A 21,140-nucleotide genomic window follows, 5' to 3' on the forward strand; every position below is an offset into this window, starting at 1 on the left:
TAATAATCAATCTAGTCTTATCACCCCACTTATTTTTTTCAAGCGAACTGTTAAAGATTAAACACGTGAAAAAGTTAAATTAAATACACTTTTTATTTACCCATGAAATCTCACATTAAACTTGCTTTGACAACCCAAACGCTCTTTAGCTCTTCCTTCCTTCATGCTGTATTTTGTAATAGTAAGTAAAAGGTAAAAGAAAAAATTGTTAGAGAAATTTGGAGGAAGAGAGAGTAAATTTATAGAAAGATAATAACTATTAACTGCTAGTGCAAGAAATTACCAGAGACTTCTTTCTTTCTTTCCTTCTTACTTATACAATCAAACTACGGAGTTTGTGGATGAAGTTGTTGATGTAAGACTCTTCCAAATCCTTGTCAACCAATAACTCTCTTAACTTTGCTATATTTGCTCTCACCTCTTTTCCACTTTCATTCTCTTCATCCATCACTGTCTTCACTGCCTTACACACACTTTCTTTGCTAAAAAATCCATCTTCTTCTCTTTTCTCCACCTCCACACCAACCTTCAAATGGCTGCTCAATGTTCTTGCTCTAAAAAAATGGTCACTAACATGGGGCAACAACACTAACTGACACTTCCTCACCAATGCCTCATTTAAAGACCCTGCTCCACAATGTGTAACAAAGCAACCAATTGATGGGTGCTCCAAAATTTGCTGTTGTTGAACCCATCCTCCATACACTACCCCTCTCCCTTCAATTCTCTGTTCGAAACCTTCTGGTAAAGCGGCCTCGACTGTGTCGATGCCCTCAGGTGGTTTGAGTACAGCCAAAAATGGTAAGTTTGAAAGCTCAAGACCCAACAACAGTTCTTGGAATTGGATTTTGGTCAAAATACATTCACTTCCAAATGCACAATATATGACTGAGCCAGAGTGGAACTTTGCTAACCATTTTTCCCATCTTTCTTCTAAACTTGTGGTTAGTGGTTCTAAATCCACAGCTCCTGACAGTAACACATGCTTTTTCAATTCATTTTCTATGTAGCCTATGAAAGGTCCTTCAATCTCTCTACATGACTTCAATGCTAAAGCATTGCAATTGGTAAATGAAGTGGAAAATTGATCAAAGAGAGCGATACCATTGCTAAATCTCAAATGGCTAAGGGATGCAAAATTTTGAGCCTCATGAGCATGAAGCTTGATTGAGGAACTTGGGAAACCAGGAGGTGGCTGCATAAAATCGTCTTGAGTTAAAGTATCATGTCCAGACAATTCCCATATTTTTCCCTGAACATAACCAACTGTGACAGCAGAAACGACATTATAATAAATTGATGTGATGCCCATTTGATCAGCTAGTTTTGTCACCCAATACGCAAAATCGTAGAAGATGACGTTGGGTTTTATGTCTTGAAGACAAGAGGCGATTTCAGGTTCAGTGAGATCCATAGAAATCATGAGGAGAGGTAGTTGTGAAGGGTGAGAAATATCAGCAGTAGTTTGAGCTCCAGGAGGGAGACCATCAACATGAGGAACAGTGATAAGGACAAAGGTAATGAGATTTGGAAAGTGATTGAAATGTTGCAATTCGGGTAGAGTTTTTGATGGAATGAAGATGGAGATTCTGTGACCTTTATTGGCTAATTTGTTGGCAATTTGGAGAAATGGAATCATGTGGCCAAAAGCAAACCAAGGGTACATTGCTATGTGCAGGCTTGAAAGAGATTCTTCCACCATGGTTGTTTCTTTTTTCTCCTCCTTAGAAGTCATATTCTGTGTTCTGCTACTACTTTTCTCAAGTATGTTTGCAATGATTGAATCAACCGGATGATCTTAGAGATTAGTAGGGATGTAGAACAAGTTCTGCAGTTCAAATGAACAATAGAATCATTGAAAGCAAAGATGTATTAGAAAGTAGGTTCAACTTTACACACAGACAAAAACTCATTTTTGTTTGTTATGCAATTTGGGGAAGAAAAACTCCCTTTCAAAACAACTATTACCACTAAAACTTTTTATCGATGAAACATCAAAATCAGATCTTGACTTTTCAAATTACAAAAATAAATATTGATAATCCAACTCCATGCTTTTTTCTTGGAAAAAAAACAAAAACAGCAGATTTGCATACTTGTAAGAGACGAAGGAGAGAATATATTCCTGACAACTTATATTTAAATATTCAAAAGAATCTAAACATAGTTCAACAAATTTAAATAATACAAACAACTCAAATAGATACTTTTCTTTTAGAAACAAATTCAAATATATACCTAATGAATGTATAAAATTAGCATAAAAAGATTAGCAAATAATATGCAAATAAATAATAAGTTAAAGTTGGGTAAACCTCACAAGTAATAAGGATTATGAATCTATGTCCTCTACTTGGTTTTCATTTGCAAACGAAAGAATTGGATGGTTGGGGAAGAGAAAAACTAAGAGAGCAAGAAAGGGAAAGTTAGGCGAAGGAGGTGGGAGAATAATAATAAAAAAAAAAGAGTACACAATGTATGTGTGGTGCAAAAAAAATGAATGAATGCATTAAATAAATAGCCTAAATTATGAAAGAAAATGTCCTCACCTTCACATTTTGTGCCAAAATAACTCATAAAATATTTCAAAGTTTCATAAATATTTTTAGGATCATCTTTGCTAAAAAAAGTAAATAACTAATAAAGAAATTTGAAGGTTGAACTATGGTGTATATGCTTAATTTAAAAAAAAAATTGATAATTTAAAATAGAGTTCCTTATCAAATGAAACCAAATAATATTTTTTAAAATTGATTATTTTTTAACACAAGACAACTTTAAATAAATTTATCACTAAATTAACCTAAGAGATGTTTTTAATTTAAAGTTATTTTATAAACAAGATATTAATGGTTTTAGTTCTTATACCAATTGTGTGAGTAGTTCTCTTATCTTTTCTAAGTTCAAACTTATTTTAACTTTCAAATAAGTGAGGGATAACATTTAACCAAGAAAATTGTATGAAGTAGTATTTTGAGAATATGATATAGCAATTATAGTTTTTAGAATTTTATAAGTATGGCAAAATTTTCAATTCTTCGACTTAAATTTGTTATTATTTCTAAACTACCTTTGAATAACATATTTTTCTTCATCTTTTTAATGTCTTACTCACTATTTATTTATTCTCCCACTTTTTAAAGCTCTAATTATTTATTTATTTTTATACTAGAAAAATTATTTATTCTTTTTGTCTTAATCTTAATTTTAGAATACCAATAATACAATAATTGCAATATGAAATATAGTGGTTGTTGATCGGAGTAATTTAACTACATTTGTGATTTTTTTTTTTTTTTTTTACTTTCTTCGATGTGTATTTTGAGTTGAATTTGATTCCAAAATTTTTTTAAAAAAACTTTTACATTAATTTTGTTTTGGTTTTACTTTGTTTCAGTTTTGTATACTAGTGTTGTGATATATTTATATTATATATATTAGTTGGTTAATATACTTACTACGTGATTTTTGTTTTTTTAAATTTTATGCAGTTCACTAGAATATTTTTAAGTATATGAATGATGTAACTCAGTGTATCATTATCAAGTATATCAACAATATATTGTTACAACATATCAATAAAGTGAATCATTATCAAATATATGAATCAAGTTTACAAGTGTATATCAAGTGTATAAGTATGACTTCAAGCATATCAAATGCATTTAATCAATCAATTTTATAAGTGAAAAATACTAAATATATTTGTATAGTGCATCAGGTTTATCAAACATATCATGTACATCAAACGTGTCAAATTTGTTGAGTGTTCCAATGAAGCATAACAAAATTTATTAGCGGTGTATCAAACTTATAAGTGAAGTCTTTTAAGTGTATCAAACTATCAAGGCCTAAGGGGTATCAAGTGTATCAAGAAAAATCAAGTAAAACAAGAAGTATTATAATGTGTATCAAGATGTTTCAACTGTGTATCAAAGAGTATCAGGTGCATCAAGTGTATCAATCAAATGTATCGGGTGTATCAAGAAGTATCAAGTGTATCAAGAAATATCAGGTATCAAGAAGTATCAAGTGTATCAAGAAATATCATGTATCAAGAAGTACCAGGTGTAAATGTATCGGGTGCATCAAGTGTATCAAGAAATATCAGATGTATCAAGGGGTACTAGGTATATCATAAGGTGTATCAAACATATATTAATAATGGACATTTGTGATATTTTAACTTTTGATGTGTGGACTGAACTTCGTTTCTACTATTTTTACAAATAATAAAGTGTGTGCGCTAAAAACTTAATTATTATAACTTATTTTACCATTTGTTCAAGTTCCCTTTCAAACAAAATTTTAATGGTTTTGAAAGGAGAATGGTTTTTGTTTTGAACCCTTTATGAAAGTTTGAGGTTATCTTTAAAACTCATGAAATGTTGTGTTTCATCTTCTGTGAGTATTTAAACTCAAACAAAGAACTTGAAGGTGCTTTGATGCCTTGTAATAGAAAACAACAAAGGAAGAGAACAAAAGGCGAAAACCAGAGAAAAATGTTGCACTCAGTGTTCTTCATTCGTTGCATTGAAAACATATTACAAGTCGTTATGGGAAAAACAAAGGACCCACTAATACACTAACATTGAAAGTTTCCTCTAATGAATTCCACTAAGCCTTTAGCTCCTAAATAAAAGCCACTAACCTGAAGGAAAAGGCTACAACATTAATTTCGAAAGGAAAAAAACAACCAACTCACTTATTACTAACTTCTAAGATAGAAAGATCTAGTTTGTTTTAAGTAGAAGTGAAAGGAACAAAGAGACTCCCTTTCTTTTCCTTCCTTTTTACTTAAGCAATCAAACTACGGAGGCTGTGGATGAAATTGTTAATATAACTCTCTTCCAAATCTTTGTCAACCAATGACTCTCTTAACCTTTCTTTATTTGCTCTGATTTCTTTCCCACTTTCATTCTCTTCATCCATCACTGTCTTCACTGCCTTACACACACTTTCTTTGCTAAAAACCCCATCTTCCTCCCCTTTCTCAATTTCCACACCAACTTTCGAGAACTTGCTCATCAATCTTGCTCGAAACAATTGATCAGTAGTACGAGAGAACAACACTAACTGACACTTCTTCACCACTGCTTCTGATAAAGACCCTGCCCCACAATGTGTAATAAAGCATCCAATTGATGGGTGATCCAAAATTTGCTGTTGTTGAACCCATCCTCCATATACTATCCCTCTCCCCTCAACTCTCTGCTCGAAACCTTCCGGTAAGGCAGCCTCGACCGTGTCTATGCCATCAGGTGGTTTGAGCGCAACGAAAAATGGTAAGTTTGAAAGCTCAAGACCCAACAACAATTCTTGGAATTGGTTTTTGTTCAAAATACACTCGCTTCCAAATGCACAATATATGACTGAGCCAGAGTTGAACTTTGATAGCCATTTTGCCCACCTTTCTTCTAAACTTGTGGTTAGCGGTTCTAAATTCACAAATCCTGGCAGAAATATAGGCCTTTTGACTATGCTTTCAAGATATTCAATAAAAGGCCCTTCAATTTCTCTACATGATTTCAATGCCATAGCACTGCATTGGGATAATGCCCTGGAATTGCGCTCAAAGAAAGTGATATCACTGCCAAATTTCATTTGGCCAAAGGATGCCAAATATTGAGCCTCATGAGCAAGAAGCTTGATTGATGGACATGGGAAATCAGGAGGTGGGTGCAAAAGATCATCTTGAGTTAAATTATAATGTCCAGGAAATTTCCATAATTTGCACTGAATATAACCCATAGTGACAGGAGAAACAGCAGAAAAATAAACTGATTTAATCCCCAATGGATGTGCCAGTTTTGGCACCCAACACGCGAGATCATAGAAGATGGCTTCAGGTTTTATTTCTTGAAGACGAGAAGCGATTTCGGGTTCGGTGCGGTCCATGGAAGTCATGATGAGAGGGATCTGTGAAGGGTGAGAAACATCAGCAGTAGTTTCAGCTCCAAGAGGGAGACCATCAACATGAGGAACGGTGATGGGGACGAAAGTAATGAGATTTGGAAAGTGATTGAAAGGCTGCAATTTGGGTTGAGTTTTTGATGGAATGAAGAAGGAGATCCTGTGGCCTTTACTGGCTAACTTGTTGCCAATTTGGAGAAATGCAATCAAGTGGCCTAAAGCAAACCAAGGGTACATTGCTATGTGAAGGCTTGAAGGGGCTTCTTCCATTGTTATTGAGCCTTGATGAAACAATAAATCGAAGTTTGTTTGCAATGATTGAAATCAAGAGGATGAACTTAAAGGGTAGTAGAGATGTAGAACACGTTCTGCATTAATCCAAAACAACAATAAAACTGATAAGAAGAAACCATAATAAGATAAAAGTGGTGTAGAAATATAAAAGAGTTGAAGATAATCAAAGATTGTTTGAATGTTACTTACCTGAGCTTCAAAGACCACGTTGCAGATAGGGCTCACTTACTACACATTAAAGAAACCATAAAAACACATAATTTGAGTGAAGGGAAAAGAAAAATGCCAAAAGATTGTTTGTTGGGAATAACTCACCATACTATAAAGGAAGAAGAGTAGTATGGAATGGAGATCTGCGAAGAATATGTATGTAAGAAGTCTGATACGTGGCTGCTTCTACTTCACACATATCAACAACTTCTTTTTGGATCATTTGAGTCATTTTGGAGAAAAGCCTGAGAATGGCATTAATAACAAATTGGAAAATAGTCAGTTCCAACCAAATTTCATTTATACCAAAACCGCACAGAGTAGTCATTTTTCTTTTTTTTTTCATCTAACTATAGACGAAAATTCTTTCATCCCAAATACGAATTTGTATATAGAATATAAACCAAAATCATACATACACTGTAGTTGCAAATCAAATCAATCAGTTTTGTAAAAATATAAAATAAATATTTATCTTCGGATTAATCTAATTCGATAACATTCCTTAGATTGATGTCTTTCATTCATTCTAGATTTTCAGATTTATAGATTTATATAATTTATTTAACAATTTGTTTATATAATTCATAATTATATATACACACTAATAGCTATTTAATTCATATATTTTTTTTTGTATTCATATATAATTCAAAATTATATATATATATAGCCAATAAAATGATTGATAATATAATTTTCTTGATTGCTCCTTTGGTAAGGTTTGGTTAATATTTTGAAAGTTTAATGGAAAGATATCTAAAATTTGAATTTAGAATTGCATCTCCCCTGCAATCGTGCATTCGATGTGACAACTTCATATTAATAAACTTCATAATAATATTGTTATTTCCCCTATAATTTTGCATTTAACGATTCTTCCACAAAATTGTTCATTTAACATAATAATAAATTAAAATTAAATCATTCTATAAAATAATTAGGATGTTGATTATTTTAAGAAAGTTTGAATTTGAATTTTAAAGTGTAGTTGAAATATCTCCCAAATTTGATTTTATAATTATATCATTCCCTAAAATCGTGTCTTTGATATAATAACAACTTCATATTAAGATTGTATTTCCTCCTATAACTATGCATTTAACTATCCTTCCATAAAATGATTTTATTGTTATTTTCCCTGTAATTACGATGCATTTAACGACGAAAAGTTTTTCTTACGTAAAAAGAAATAGCGATTTTCTAATGACGGTCGAAAAGTTTTTCTTACATAAAAAGAAATAACGATTTTCTAATGACGGTCGTTTAACTAATCAAACTTTATAATAACTAATAGAATTAAGATTTTTCAAACATAGTATAGGTCAAAGTATGAATAATGTTATAAACAACAGATTTGGGACACGTAGAAGGTAAAAAAATTGGTAATAAATATATAGTGTCATTCGTCTTGATATATGATAATCTATATATTCTAAATATAGTGTATTTGAATAGCTCAAAAAATTAGACACGATATTGAAAATAGCACAAAAACATTGTATTTTGCAAACAACATTCAAATTTGATAAATTTTAACTAAATTTGTTATTTTGTTGCTACACAAGATTGCAACCTCCTCCCCCATAACAATGGCAAATATATATACAACATTTTCAAATTTGTTATATTTTAAACAATTTATTAATAAAAAATAATTAACAAACAAGATTTTGACGTCATAATTGATATATAATTTATGTTGTTCTTGCAAAATAAAAAATATTGTTTTTTATAATAGTCTTATTTTTATAGTTTTAATTTTGTATTCTCCAACTTTAGTTTATTTTAATCCGTTTACTTTTAAAAAAGTAGTTCTTCGTCTTATACATTAAACTTTTAAAAACTATCATTTATTTTTAAATGGTGAACTCGGACCATTTTTTTTAAGGGTATCCCAATTAAAATAAATGAAGTTAAAAGTTTAAGGTAAAAAAACCAATATTTTAAAAACACGATAATAAAAAATGAACAAAAATTATATATATAAAGAAGAAGAAAAAAAAGACATAGATTGAAGTAAGATTTAAATATGCAATTACATGTAAATATATTGAAAATCATTAGTGATTGCAGCATAGAGCTACAAACAAACTATCTCAATTGCCTACACACTACATTAAACATGAGAGTAATGCAATGCTAATTAATATAATATCATGGACTTATCCATCTTTATTCATTCAACTTTTCCTTTCTTTCTCATTTTTGGTTTCAATAACACATAATATGCGGTACATCCCAATATTTAACCTTATAATTGAATTGGTCATATAACCTTGCTTCTTAAAATATATATATATATATATATATATATATATTTTTTTTTTTTTTTTTATTTATGTAAAATTCAAAATACATTGAGAAAGTCCTAAGGTATTTAACAGATTTCCTAAACTTCAAGTATATAGGTAATTCAAATGTAGAAAACTTGTACTATATGTTTAATAAGTAGTAACTTTTAGTTTGTTTAATGGTGACCTTCATATTTAACAACTAATTATATATGTCATTGTGACCTGAATATTTAGTTATTCTTGAACCTGATAATGATAGAGGTAGTGATATAGATGTAGAGGTTGGTGAATTGTTTGATAATGAAGAAAATGTAAAGGAAGAGAACGAAATGGTCCCTTTTGAGATATTTACACAAATAGATTGGGACATTGCGAATTCTATTTGTGAACAAGAGTCTACATTGACAAATAGAAATGTATCAGTAGACACATCATGTTTAATTAAGAAGAGAATGTTATTTGATTGCAAGGAAGATCTGCAGTTGGCCGTTAAAAAGTATTGTGTGACACAACAGTACGAAATTATTGTGGTCGAATTGAACCAAAATATTTAGTATGTTCAATGCAAACAGTGGAGCAATGGTTGTAATTGAAGGTTACTTGGAAGTAAGCGTAAGAGCCACGAAATGTTTGATATCACTGTGCTCGAAGGAGAGCACTCTCGTTTGTACTCAGACTTAACACAAGATCACTCACAACTCGATTCTAATTTCATGAGTGTTGAAATTCAAAACATAGTGAGAGTTTATCCTAGTGTTACTGTGTCTATGCTCGTGGAAATTATAAAACAACAGTACCGTTACAATGTCAAGGACAGATGAGTGTGGGAAGTGAGAGAAAAGCTCTATTTGCTATTTTTTTGGTGATCAGGAGAAATCATACAACGAGCTTCCATACTGGTTGAGTGTCGTTGTACATTATAATCCAAAAACTCGAGTTGATTGGTTTTTTCTTTCATCTGATGTTCCAAGTATACGACCATTTTTGAAAGATTTTTCTGGTCATTTGGTTCTGCAAAAGAAGTGTTCAGATATATTGTAGGCCATTAATTTAGATCGACGGAACTCATTTGTATGAAAAGTATAAGGGTAAAATGTTAATTGCCTTATCTATCGATGCAAATGGTCATATATATTTCCTCTTGCATTTGATATTGTGGAAAGGGAAAACGCATCCAATTGGTCATGGTTCCTTTATGCACTGCACCAATACGTTACTGATAGAGATGGTATTTGTTTGATCTCGACAGGCATAGAGGTATTATTTCTGCCATTAACAATGAAGAGGTAGGTTGGAGTGAACCTCAGCATTCTATCGATATTGTCTTCGTCATGTTGCTAGCAACTTCAATCAGAAATACAAATCGAAGCAACTAAAAGATTTGGTGTTTAAGGCAGGTAATCAGCACCAAAGGTGCAAATTTATAAAGAGCATGAAAGAACTAAAGCATTTCATCGATTTTGACCAGGCTGGTACATATGCTTGGGGTATTGCATGTCTTACATGGTTGTATAGGAAATTGTGTCAATCGAGTAATATTCGGTCATCAGAAATTGTTGGCCCATTGATGTTGCTACAAGTATGGGTGTATGACAGATTTCCTATTGTGGCACCACATGTACCACTACAGGTGTCAGTTGGTCGACCTTACACAACATCCAAACAATAAAATTTGCAATATCTATAACTTATTAATAATTTCTTTCATACATTAGATGGAGTGGTGTTCTACCTTCATCAGAACACTCAACAAATATGTTACTAACCTACCGAATGATATTTGATTGGCCGATATACTCTCAGGTAATAAAATATTGTATGAATGTTGTGTAAGTATGTTTTTTGTTGCCTACTTCTGTTTGATTTTTTAAACAAATTAATTGGACATCATACACACTTGCCATTATGACATTGCTTCCTAATCGATGTCATAATGGTTAAGCGGTGTGGACTTACGTGGGTCCTATGATTTTCTTTCATCTCGTTGAGAAGCATCAATCAAACCGTGTATTGCGACAATTCGGTATGCTGCAAATGCCACCAAATTTTTGCTCCACGGATATGGCCCTACACCAAATTGATTTAAAAGGCAAACACGATCAAGATTGGCGTAAGATTCATGCGAAGCATATAGCAATGCGGCATTGCGATATAATTTTTGTGCAGAAACAGTAGCAACACACGAGCCGACAGTATCAGATAACTATTTTATCTGGTACTCTTCGATTACCAAACGCTTCATCGCATCTGAAGGCGCTCTCTGTTATCACATGGTAAGAATTTTAATATGATTTGCTTTATAAATTTAATACAAGCATGCACATGTTTTTAATTATATTATTTGCAATTGTTCAAAATAAATTTTGTTCAAGACGTACATTCTTTCTCTATGGAAAACAATTTACAAATTTTGAGCTTAATGCGTGATGAAGTCATGGAAGATATAGAACAGATTATTTAACAGACCCAATGACTAAATGTTGCTAACACAGGTCATAAACGTATTTAACGTAGACGAAGACAAGGCGATGTCGTCGTAGAGGGAGATGAAGAGAATCCTTAGTTTGTATAATTTAGGTGTTATTAATTTTTAAAATTTGGTAAATGTTTAATAAAGTTGTATATTAGTATTTAAATTATAAATTGGACTTTTTAAAATAAAACTAAATAAAATGGTGTGATTTAGATGTAAGAATGTTAAGAATATCAAAATATAATATTCTTTTAAAAAGTAGTGAAACAAGTATAAGAATCAGTTAAGAATCTCTAAATAAAACTATACAAAAATAAATTAATAATAGTACAATGTTTAAACCAAGAGTTGAACTATAAAATAAGATTGTGATAGTAAATAAAATAATATCAAAAATTATATTAAGATTCTTCCTAGAAGCCTATTAAGCAAAATCTTTAATATGTAAATCTAAAAAAAAAAATGAAAGGTGTAATATTAATAGTCAATTCATACACTCATCCTACCATCAGAAAATTTATCGATAACAAGCTACTAAAAGATATGATATTTGAACGACTTCCATTTAAAAATCACTCAATTTTTTAAAAATAGTTCAGCCATTCACTCTATTTTTGTCATTTTTCACAAACCACTGGAAAAAAAACTATCATGTTAATAAGATAATACCATTAACAAAAAACAACATAGAGACTAACTTCACCCACTCATCTTCAACTTATAATCATTTATGGAAAAAGCATTTAGAACCAATATTTGTGGAATGAATGATGCATAGTAGGCTTAATTGACTGAAAATTAATCACAAAAGAAAAGGTAGTAGTTCAAGTCTCTTGGTGGACATAGATTCCATTCTAAGTTTCAATATCATTTAAATTGGGCATATTTGGATTGACTTTTTTAATGTTTAAATAATGACAGATAGAAAACGATGTCTCAATCTTTCTTTCTAACTTACTGAGAGAGAAGGAAAAGTTAGCTCTTAGGCTTCTTCATGACGTGGATAAGAAGGAAAACTTAGCTCTTAGGCTTTCTTTTTCCCTTCTCTTTCCTCCCTTCTTATCCACGTTATGAGGGTGGGGTATATTTTCTCAGCTCCTCTACGGGAGCTTCGGTCTTGCTAGGAGTCAACCGAGTTTCAACTTAAGCCTTCGCGACTGAATGCGTGGAGGTTGTATAACGATTAAAGGAAAGGCAACTGAATGCGTGGAGGTTCACTTCACCTCGAATTCCTCTTTTAACGCTCCCAGTATTGCACGAAAGCCTAGGGGCTCGAGACAAGAAGGCGTTAATCGTAGTTATCCGAGTCTGGACATCCATACGTGGTTGCCATGGGGTAGGTACCCATGGGACCGGAACCTATGCGTACTATACACACAAAACTAATACCAACGGTGGCTCCCTCCGTCGAGATTCCTCTTCTTGCACCAGATAGTACTCATTCGTCAATATTCTTTGAACTTTCCGTCTCCTTCTCTCTTTATCACTTTCAAGTATGAGAATTGAGAAACAACCTTGGTTTCTAATGTTGCTCTACATACGAGCATGCAGTTCATTTCGATAAGGTTGAAGTTTTGGGGGTTTCAAACTTGAGCGACATGGCAATATATTGCTCCAATTGACTTCACATTTGGGCTTACAAGACTGAGTTTGGTTTGTAGTACCTATTATCAACAAAAGCAACAAATTCAAGGACAAAAGGTGATGAAACCTATGAAGAGACTGGGAAGATACAACGCTCAAAAGTTGTGTTTTGTGGTTGTATGTGAAGTGAAGATAGGCATTCTTCTGCAGTCATTCTTGGAAAGATGCAAAACAAAAATGGCCAAGAAAGATTAGAAGAATTGTACCATATAGATCAAACCACAAACCGATTCTTCAAGTAAAAGAAGAAATGTCCATCAATTACACTTTGTTTCTTTTCATCTTAACCATAGGGAACACAAGAAACTTAAGCCTACAGCTTTCTTTTTGCCAAAAAGATTTCACAAATGAAAGAAAATATGATTGAATTAGCTATTGTTATATTCTTGAGATGATGTAAATTCTTGAAACCAATTACTACTTGACACGGTATGTCTTATCTGTATACTTTATTTGTTGAAGTGCCCAACAAATAGATACAAGAGGGGAAATAATTGTTCTACTCTGCTTGATGTTTAACAGCTTCAGCTCTAAAAATCAGATAAAAACTTGTTTAAACTATGTTACAAGAGAATAATAATTTATTTTTTTCTTTCGTATTACTTTTTCTGCCCACCTAAACTTGGGTAGTTGAAAAGAATATAATATGATGGTGGATGCACGCTTGAATGACCAATTACTCATCGATCAGGCATTTTTAGTACACCCAACTCAAAACAGGTATTAAGGCTAGGAAGGTAGTTCATTCCTTGGGCTTCTTACTCATGGTCTTGCGCTTGTTGACCTCCAAATATTTCTTCCTTAAACGAATGGCCTTTGGTGTAACCTGCATCCAAGGAAGCAATTTTGATTACCATTAGTAGAGAAACTATTTTGAACTTGTGCCCAATGATCATTAAAAGACGTGCATATTATTGAATGCAACATCCAAGCGTTGTTAAGAAGGAAAGCATGCGTCATGTGTGTCGTAGCCTCATTAAATAATTGTTTTCCATCAGTAACCATACAACAACAACGCAAAAACATTATCTGACCCTAAATGTTAAAGTAAAAAATAACAAAATTTTAAAGTGTGTTGTAGTTTTTGCATCAGAATATTACGAGTTGGGTACATAGGCAACAATTTCCAAAGAACATAAAGATGGGAAAGACAATTTGAATGAATAAGCATAAACTACCTCAATAAGTTCATCAGATGCAACGTATCCTATCGCTTCTTCGAGACTCATCTGCATTTAAGTTTAGAATTAGATGTTAGTGTTAGTAATCTACTTAGAAAAAGATAATGAAGCTTTTCAGCCTATTCGTGTCCTGACTTTCTTGAACTGAATCCCACGTCTTGGATACTGGATTCACACTAACACAAAATTATATATGATTGAAACTCAATGTAGAAATAACATACAAGTCGGGGTGGAGACAGCTTCACGTTTTCATCCTTGCAAGCAGAACGGATATTGGTAAGTTCTTTAGTTCTTACAGGATTAACCTGGAAAAAAGAAAATTGAAGACCACGTAAATCAAGTAGAAACAAGTTTAATCCAAAGTCAAAGTCTAAACATAAAGTTCTCAACTTACATCAAGATCTGAGTCCCTAGAATGTTCTCCAATAATCATTCCATCATAAGCCTGCAACACAAATTATCAGGAAAACTAAACAGAACATTTCCGAGAACCCAGATATTATCTACAATGAAAAGATAAGTGGATCCTCGGTCTAATGGAAACAACATAGTTGCCATATTTGAACAAACCTCCATTCCAGGATTTACAAAAAGAGTTCCTCGAGCTTCTAAACTCATTAAAGCATGAGCTGTAACTGCTCCATATCCCATTGATATCTATTCAAGAGAGAGAGAGAGAGAGATGTGGGTCAACTCCCAAAAGAAAAAAGATGGATAATGAAATGCAATTCTGCGGACCAAAATATGAAAAAGGCAGAAAATAAGGATTCATGCAAACTCTAATTGCTAATTTTTGTTTGTGCGTGGACGGTTGGATGAAGACACTTCTTCCATTCTAATATCAATACACATTAACGTTATCATAATGCAAATATTTCAATTTTTTAATTTTCATGTGTTCAGGACAGCTTGTGTCAAACTCAATCCATTCACACAAGGCAACTGCTTACCCTTGCTACATTTAGTGGCCAAGGTAACTTATAAGATATTAAATAATAAATCCTAAATAAGAGGTCACTATGATTGAAGTCATTCCATTCGAGCTCTTTCTTATGTACCTAGCTATCACGACTTCATAATACCAAGTAAAAAGATAGTAGTTTATATTATGACTAGTCTGCCATTCTATAAAATGCCAGGTCTAGAGGTAGAAAATTTGTGATTCCATCTCCAGTGAATTAAGAGATAAGTACTAAAAACTACATTTTAAAAAAAAATCCTAAACAAAGAGAAGACCATAACATAAATAATGAAGTTGATTTAATTTAAATGAATTCTGCATAACATACCAGTACTCCTTTTCGAACATTGCCAAGAGGACCCCGATGTTTTTCATACTCTGGAAAAGAAAAATAAAGATTCAGACTACAAATATTAACATGTAGGAGCAAAAATGATAGAATCAAATTATTTCAGGGTTTTATTTTTTTTTTTTTGGGTAAGAAACATTTCTTCATTTATGTATGAAATTTACAAAAAGGGGCCAAAGCCCACGCCAAGGAGTTACAAAAGAAGTCTCCGATTGGTCAAGAGAGAAGAAAGCGTGGTGAATTAAAGCAAAATGTACATTTAGACCAACTCACAGCATGAAAGATAATAGGTCTATGAATCAAATGAATTCAGGGTATCAAAAAGAGCTCCTAAACAAACGTATATAATTGAATATATGTACAAACAAGCAGAAGGATAAGTTCTTGAAAGTTTGAAACTTTTTTTAGGGGAATATCAAGAGTTCTTGAAACTAAGATGCTAACATAACAAGTTGAAGACGGTACAGTCAAAGATCTAAGGATTTCAAAATTAGTATTTAGAATAGATATATAATTCAGTATATGCAAAAATGAAGTACAAAGTTATGGGTGTAACCAGGCACATGAGTCCTCCAACAGTTACTAACAGTAAAATGTGAAGTCACTAATTCTCATTTAACTTGGAAAATAGCAAAACGTGCAACTCTAATTTGCACAACTATCCATCCCAGAAAATAGCAACATTAAGATGCCAAGAATTCTCCAGTGATTAGACTCTTTAAACCTTTGCTCGCTCAGTCAAATTGAAAAGGTGCAAAAAAGATACAGAGATCGTAATGAAATACTTACGAATGCCAATGCATAAGAAAAAAATAAAGCAAATCAAAATGCTATTCTCAGCAGAAAACAATAACATGAGAATAAAAGAAATTCAAGCTCAAAATACATACTTAAGAATGCTCGATGCATAAAACCAGTTCCACGTGTATCACTGCTAAACACACTTCTGTAACCAACTAAGCCCCTGAGAAATAGCAGATAAAAAAAGTTCATCAGTGTGATGGAACGCAAAGATCATAACCATCAGGATGCATTTTTCACAAAAAGAGAAATTTGAAAACAAACAAATGTAATTTCAAATTTTTTTAAAAGATAACAGAGGTACCAACCAGGGATACACTTCAATTTTATACGTACATCATATTATAATAACCCACCACTACGAATAAATCCAATGAAACACCCATTTGTTGACAGTTAACCCTTTTCTTTTTTGCAATATGCATTAAGCCAAATTATATCAATCCTATTTGAAGATTCTCAAATCACCAGCATCGAACTCAATAAACTTTATCCAGAATCTACAATGTTCTTATGTTTCCTACCATTAAATCATGAATTAAGACATTCAGTTGCTAGGAACACTATTCTAAATTCTAGGGGAAGGGTAAAACCAAAATGGACAATATGCAGTCTTCTTACCTGGATGGGCATGTCAAACACAATCTAGTTCTGCCAATGTTTCCTGGGACTGGACCCATCTCTGTAACTTCACCACGCCTATGTGATAAGGCTTCCATAACTAAACCAACGTGTTCTTCATTAACCTGAATCGAACCACAATGCTTGAATTTTGCATACAGAAAATAACAGAAACAATTAGATATACAAAAATCTTACCTCTATGGTGACTTCTTCAATTGGCTCAAGCTTCGTTGAATTCTCAGTTTTATACCTGATGCAAAAATGTAGATCAACTCAATTATCTTATGTACTCTCCGTTCTTTTGAAATTTTCATGTAATGCATATACAAATAAATACATGAGACAACTGCAAGGAATGAGATTTACATGAATAACTACTCCATGCAGAAGCATCAGTAAACTCACATTACTTTAGGCGGTGAAATGGATAACTCAAATCCCTCACGTCTCATGTTCTCAATTAGGATACCTGATTAAATAAGCACACACGGCTTCAAAAGGATTAAAATACTGATAGAAAAATAAAATGCAACTGAAAAGACAATTAAGAAAGTATGAGTATTCAGAAAAGAATAACTATTCTAATTAGGCTTTTTTTATTTAACCAGAAAAACGCATATCGGCTATTGAAAAAACAAAGCTCAAACCGAACTTTCATCAATAACCATAATAAGAATAAAAGTGGTGTCATCTTGCTTAAGCCAAGCCTTGGGAATTTCATTAACTGGAGGGTTCCAAAAAAGGGCACCTAGTTGAAGTTCGCCTCGCCCCTGCACCTCATAAGATTCTGACAAGCCTGGAAGCACATTTATGGCAAGATTTGTTTCTGCTTCAGCCATTAACCGGTCACCAATTTTTCCACCAGTCAACTACAAATAAAGTTCTAGCAGTATGTGAGTAGTGCAAATCATTTCTAGTTGTGTTCAACGTTTAGATTCAAACAGACTAGAAATGGGGTGGGGGTTATGACTATAAATTACCAGCAAACCATAATGCTGATACACATCCATCCTCCCAATGTTGCAATAGCAAGAAAACTAAATGCAAGGATAGAGTAGTACTAAAAACCTAATGATGTAGAATCACTATAATGCAAGGATAAAGTATTACTAAAATACCTAATGATGTAGAATCACTATAATGCTGATAATTCCAAATTTCAACAGAGAACTCACATGTGTACCATCACGACCTGCCAGTGGAGAATCATTAACACCAAAAGTCATTGAAATAGTAGGAGGGTCCAATTCAAAAGTAGGCAAAGCAGCCAAAACCTGGAAGAAACAAGAGTAAAGGAAAACATCAGCGAAGCACAACATAAACTCTTTAGATAAAGGGAATGTAAATTGTAAACAACGTACTTCAACATTGGCCACAGTATGGCCTATGGAAGGATTTGCCAACCCAGCCATTGACACTATATCACCAGCCCCAGCACTATCAATTTGAACGACAGTTGTACCTTTCTTTTTCATTAATTTCACGACCTACAAAACATGATTAACATAGATCTCAAAGTTTGTACAATAAGAATTCACCATGAATGTCAAGAATAACTCTCTAAATAAGAACTGTAGATATAACTAATGTAAGATGACCCTGCCTTAGTCTTCAATCCTACAAGTGCCCATCCAAACCATAAACAGATTCAAATTTTCAGATAAATTGTTGTCCAACAAGCCCTAAAATCTGACCTTGATCTTTTTTAAGAATTTTATAAAATAAATCACAAACCTTTCCCTCTTCAATTTTTTCAACCCCAGAATCCTTGACTCGGAGTCCGTGAACTCTATCACCAGTTCGAACGACACCAGAAGCAATGCGTCCAGTCAATATTCGTCCAAGATAAAAGTCGCGCTCCATCATAGAAACCTAAAAGACACTATCAAATATGTTGTAAATTCTTTGTAAAAAAATATTTTATATTTCTAGAAGCTAGAAGATAACTGAAAAACACCTACCAGCATCTGAAACGGTTCGTCAAGTTTTGCTGCTGGAGGAGGAACATGTCTTATAATAGCATCAAGCAACTGCGACATATTTCTCAATTCGCCAGGAGGATCTTTAGTGTAAGTATTGGAAGCCCACCCTTCTTTAGCAGAAGCATAAAGAACAGGAAAGTCCAACTGCTCCTCTAAATAAAAGTTATAACGGAATTAGTTTGTTAGACTAAATTACTATTTTCTTTCCATGAAAATAACTTCCTTTCGAAAAAAATGAAAGAAAGCATTTTAAAGAAAAGTTAGTCAAACGTACTCAATGAATTTTTGTTACTAAAATAAAAAATAGAAAATAGAGAAACAAAACTGTTTGGAACCATTTCCAAACAACCCTAACCTGTTAGAAAATAAATTAAGACTACACCAGGTGAAGAAGTGTAGAAATTTCAACTTCATGCATTACATTTTGCATTTTTCTTTTTTTTTTGAAACGGAAACAAAATCTTCTTTATGAATATGAACTCAAGGTACAAGAGATTTATACAGCGAGAACAATAAAGAAGTAGTAATCAAGGGAGTCCTAGAGGGATCAACTTCATGCATTATAAGTACCTGTGGCGCCTAGATTTGCAAATAGATCAAATACCAAGCTCTCAACTTCACTACACCTTTCTTCAGATACTGCATTAAGAAATATTGGAGTAGTCACTACAATTGGTTCTAAACTTAATTATCAAAAGATGGCAAGCTGGAAACAAGTGAGGGAGTTAAAAAGAACTGTGATGAATGCCACACTATAATGCATCAAAGGACTAAATAAATAGAAGCACTTTTCTGCCAATAGTTCATCACGATAAGGAGCAAACACAACTAACTTAACCCATTAACCTGCTATTCTTCTGGTAAAGTGCTTCTTAATTATTGATTTAGTTTATTTAAAGCCTCTCTAGACAGGTCTTCTCGAGCATATGTTCAATTAAAAAAGTAAAGTGCTGTTTTTAGCAAATACCTGATGGTCGGTCTACTTTGTTTAGAAGAAGAATAGGTCGCAGCCCATACTTTAAGGCCTTTGCAAGAACGAATTTTGTTTGTGCCAATGGACCTTCACCAGCATCAACAACTAAAATTGCACCTTCAACCATTCCAACAACACGTTCAACCTACATTACATAGACCCAAGTCGTGTATGGTAGTAGTCAGATGCATTGCATTCCAAGAATCTCATAGACGGTTGGAGAAAGACTTTCTTTCTCTGATAATCAAGGATCAGAAGAAAAAATGGAAAATTAAATCTAGGAATTCCTATTTCGATGATAGGATAATCATGGTGACAAGTTGAGTAGATACGAAGAACCAAATTCAGTATTCACCACGTGGGTAATTGAACTAATTATAACTATGCCTAACACATTTATGATAGAGTTCTTCAATTTTCTTTCTTATAGTTTCTAAAAACAGAACGTCCTAATATGGTCCTTAAAAATGAAAACTTCACATTCTGAATCTATGTTCGATCAAAATGAACAAATCCAAGTTCCACAAGTTGGTGAAATTAAAACATACTTCTCCACCAAAATCTGCGTGACCGGGCGTATCAACCATGTTCAACTCATTTTCCTTCCATGAAACAGAAGTAACCTGCCAAAACAAAACAAACAAACAAAATTAATCCCATCCAGTGCAGATAAGAATCAGATAATCCCATTACAACAATTCCTAGATTCTTCATACATCTATCAATCGAATAACCCTCCTACAAGCTAACCAAAACAACAAATGTACAAAAATCAGCAGAAATTACCTTGGACGCTATGGTGATACCTCGTTCACGCTCAAGACTGATCGAATCCATAGCTCGCTCGTGTGGTATATCCGCGCCGCACTGCCGGAGCAAACGGTCCATGAGAGTTGTTTTTCCATGATCAACATGAGCAATCACTGCCACGTTCCTGAGTCGGCTCGGATCAAGGTCGCTGCTAGGTGCAACGGCAGCAGCCGCAGTGGCCGTGGCTGCTGAAAAAGCGCGCGCGAGGAGATTGGGGAAGACGGATGATGGCGAGATAATGTGAGATTGAAGATGGAAAGAGGAGAAAGAGGAGGAAGATATGGATCTATGAGATGATGACCAGAGACGACGGAGTAATGGACCCGCCATTTCCGCCGGAGACGGCTGAGCTTTTAAGAGGTTTTAGCTTCCGGCGATTGTGATAGGGTTTAACACTTCCTTTCTTCTTTCGTTCTTTCTTTTCCCATCCGTTTCTAAGTATTATATTTCTAAAAACATTTAAATAAAAATACAAAATAAAACATATAATAATTTATAAGATAAAGTTGTATTTCATTTTTTTTAGATTTTTAATTTTTTGAAATGGATACAAAACTTATTTATTAACAAGATCCCTAAGAAAAAGTAAAAAATAAATAATCGGAAAAGTCCTATAGAAATTAAG

General features: G+C 33.1%; 3 protein-coding genes across 5 annotated transcripts; all 3 read right to left on the reverse strand.

The window, feature by feature from the left end:
* LOC101207016 (cyanidin 3-O-galactoside 2''-O-xylosyltransferase FGGT1) lies at window positions 1-2,474 on the reverse strand. Of its 2 annotated transcripts, none has more exons than XM_004144553.3 (3): window positions 2,321-2,474; window positions 284-1,828; window positions 1-166 (listed from the first exon to the last, which is right to left on the reverse strand). In XM_004144553.3, exon 2 carries the CDS (start codon window positions 1,733-1,735, stop codon window positions 314-316), a length of 1,422 nt encoding a protein of 473 aa, XP_004144601.2. In that variant the 5' UTR covers window positions 1,736-1,828; window positions 2,321-2,474; the 3' UTR covers window positions 1-166; window positions 284-313. The 2 variants fall into 2 exon arrangements, with proteins under 2 accessions (XP_004144601.2, XP_011658689.1); XM_011660387.2 differs by having other exon boundaries at window positions 2,316-2,474.
* A 2,019-nt stretch (window positions 2,475-4,493) lies between these two features.
* Window positions 4,494-6,642, reverse strand: LOC101206779 (cyanidin 3-O-galactoside 2''-O-xylosyltransferase FGGT1). Of its 2 annotated transcripts, XM_031889378.1 has the most exons (3): window positions 6,523-6,642; window positions 6,397-6,435; window positions 4,494-6,281 (listed from the first exon to the last, which is right to left on the reverse strand). In XM_031889378.1, exon 3 carries the CDS (start codon window positions 6,181-6,183, stop codon window positions 4,798-4,800), a length of 1,386 nt encoding a protein of 461 aa, XP_031745238.1. In that variant the 5' UTR covers window positions 6,184-6,281; window positions 6,397-6,435; window positions 6,523-6,642; the 3' UTR covers window positions 4,494-4,797. The 2 variants fall into 2 exon arrangements, with proteins under 2 accessions (XP_031745238.1, XP_004144600.1); XM_004144552.3 differs by having other exon boundaries at window positions 6,397-6,535.
* A 6,537-nt stretch (window positions 6,643-13,179) lies between these two features.
* Window positions 13,180-20,948, reverse strand: LOC101206534 (GTP-binding protein TypA/BipA homolog). Its single transcript, XM_011660388.2, has 19 exons — window positions 20,492-20,948; window positions 20,254-20,328; window positions 19,700-19,850; window positions 19,303-19,371; window positions 18,712-18,884; window positions 18,485-18,622; window positions 18,112-18,237; window positions 17,926-18,024; window positions 17,499-17,619; window positions 17,156-17,219; window positions 16,946-17,000; window positions 16,748-16,872; window positions 16,216-16,289; window positions 15,305-15,354; window positions 14,586-14,672; window positions 14,410-14,460; window positions 14,237-14,320; window positions 14,010-14,060; window positions 13,180-13,657 (listed from the first exon to the last, which is right to left on the reverse strand). The coding sequence occupies exons 1-19, from the start codon at window positions 20,843-20,845 to the stop codon at window positions 13,574-13,576; spliced, it is 2,031 nt and encodes a 676-aa protein (XP_011658690.1). The 5' UTR covers window positions 20,846-20,948; the 3' UTR covers window positions 13,180-13,573.
* Between the last annotated feature and the right edge of the window lie 192 nt (window positions 20,949-21,140).

This window comes from Cucumis sativus, chromosome 7, assembly GCF_000004075.3.
Source record: "Cucumis sativus cultivar 9930 chromosome 7, Cucumber_9930_V3, whole genome shotgun sequence".
Lineage (NCBI taxonomy): Eukaryota > Viridiplantae > Streptophyta > Magnoliopsida > Cucurbitales > Cucurbitaceae > Cucumis > Cucumis sativus.

Excerpts from the sequence above, each read along its gene's own strand:
- LOC101207016 (XM_004144553.3), bottom strand. The coding sequence starts at position 1,735 with ATGACTTCTAAGGAGGAGAAAAAAGAAACAACCATGGTGGAAGAATCT.
- LOC101206779 (XM_031889378.1), bottom strand. The coding sequence starts at position 6,183 with ATGGAAGAAGCCCCTTCAAGCCTTCACATAGCAATGTACCCTTGGTTT.
- LOC101206534 (XM_011660388.2), bottom strand. The coding sequence starts at position 20,845 with ATGGCGGGTCCATTACTCCGTCGTCTCTGGTCATCATCTCATAGATCC. Across the intron at positions 18,238-18,484 it reads AAAAAATTGAAGAGGGAAAG|GTCGTGAAATTAATGAAAAA; the intron begins GTTTGTGATTTA and ends CATGTTTTGTAG. Across the intron at positions 14,461-14,585 it reads TTGTAAATCCTGGAATGGAG|GCTTATGATGGAATGATTAT; the intron begins GTTTGTTCAAAT and ends TTTGTGTTGCAG.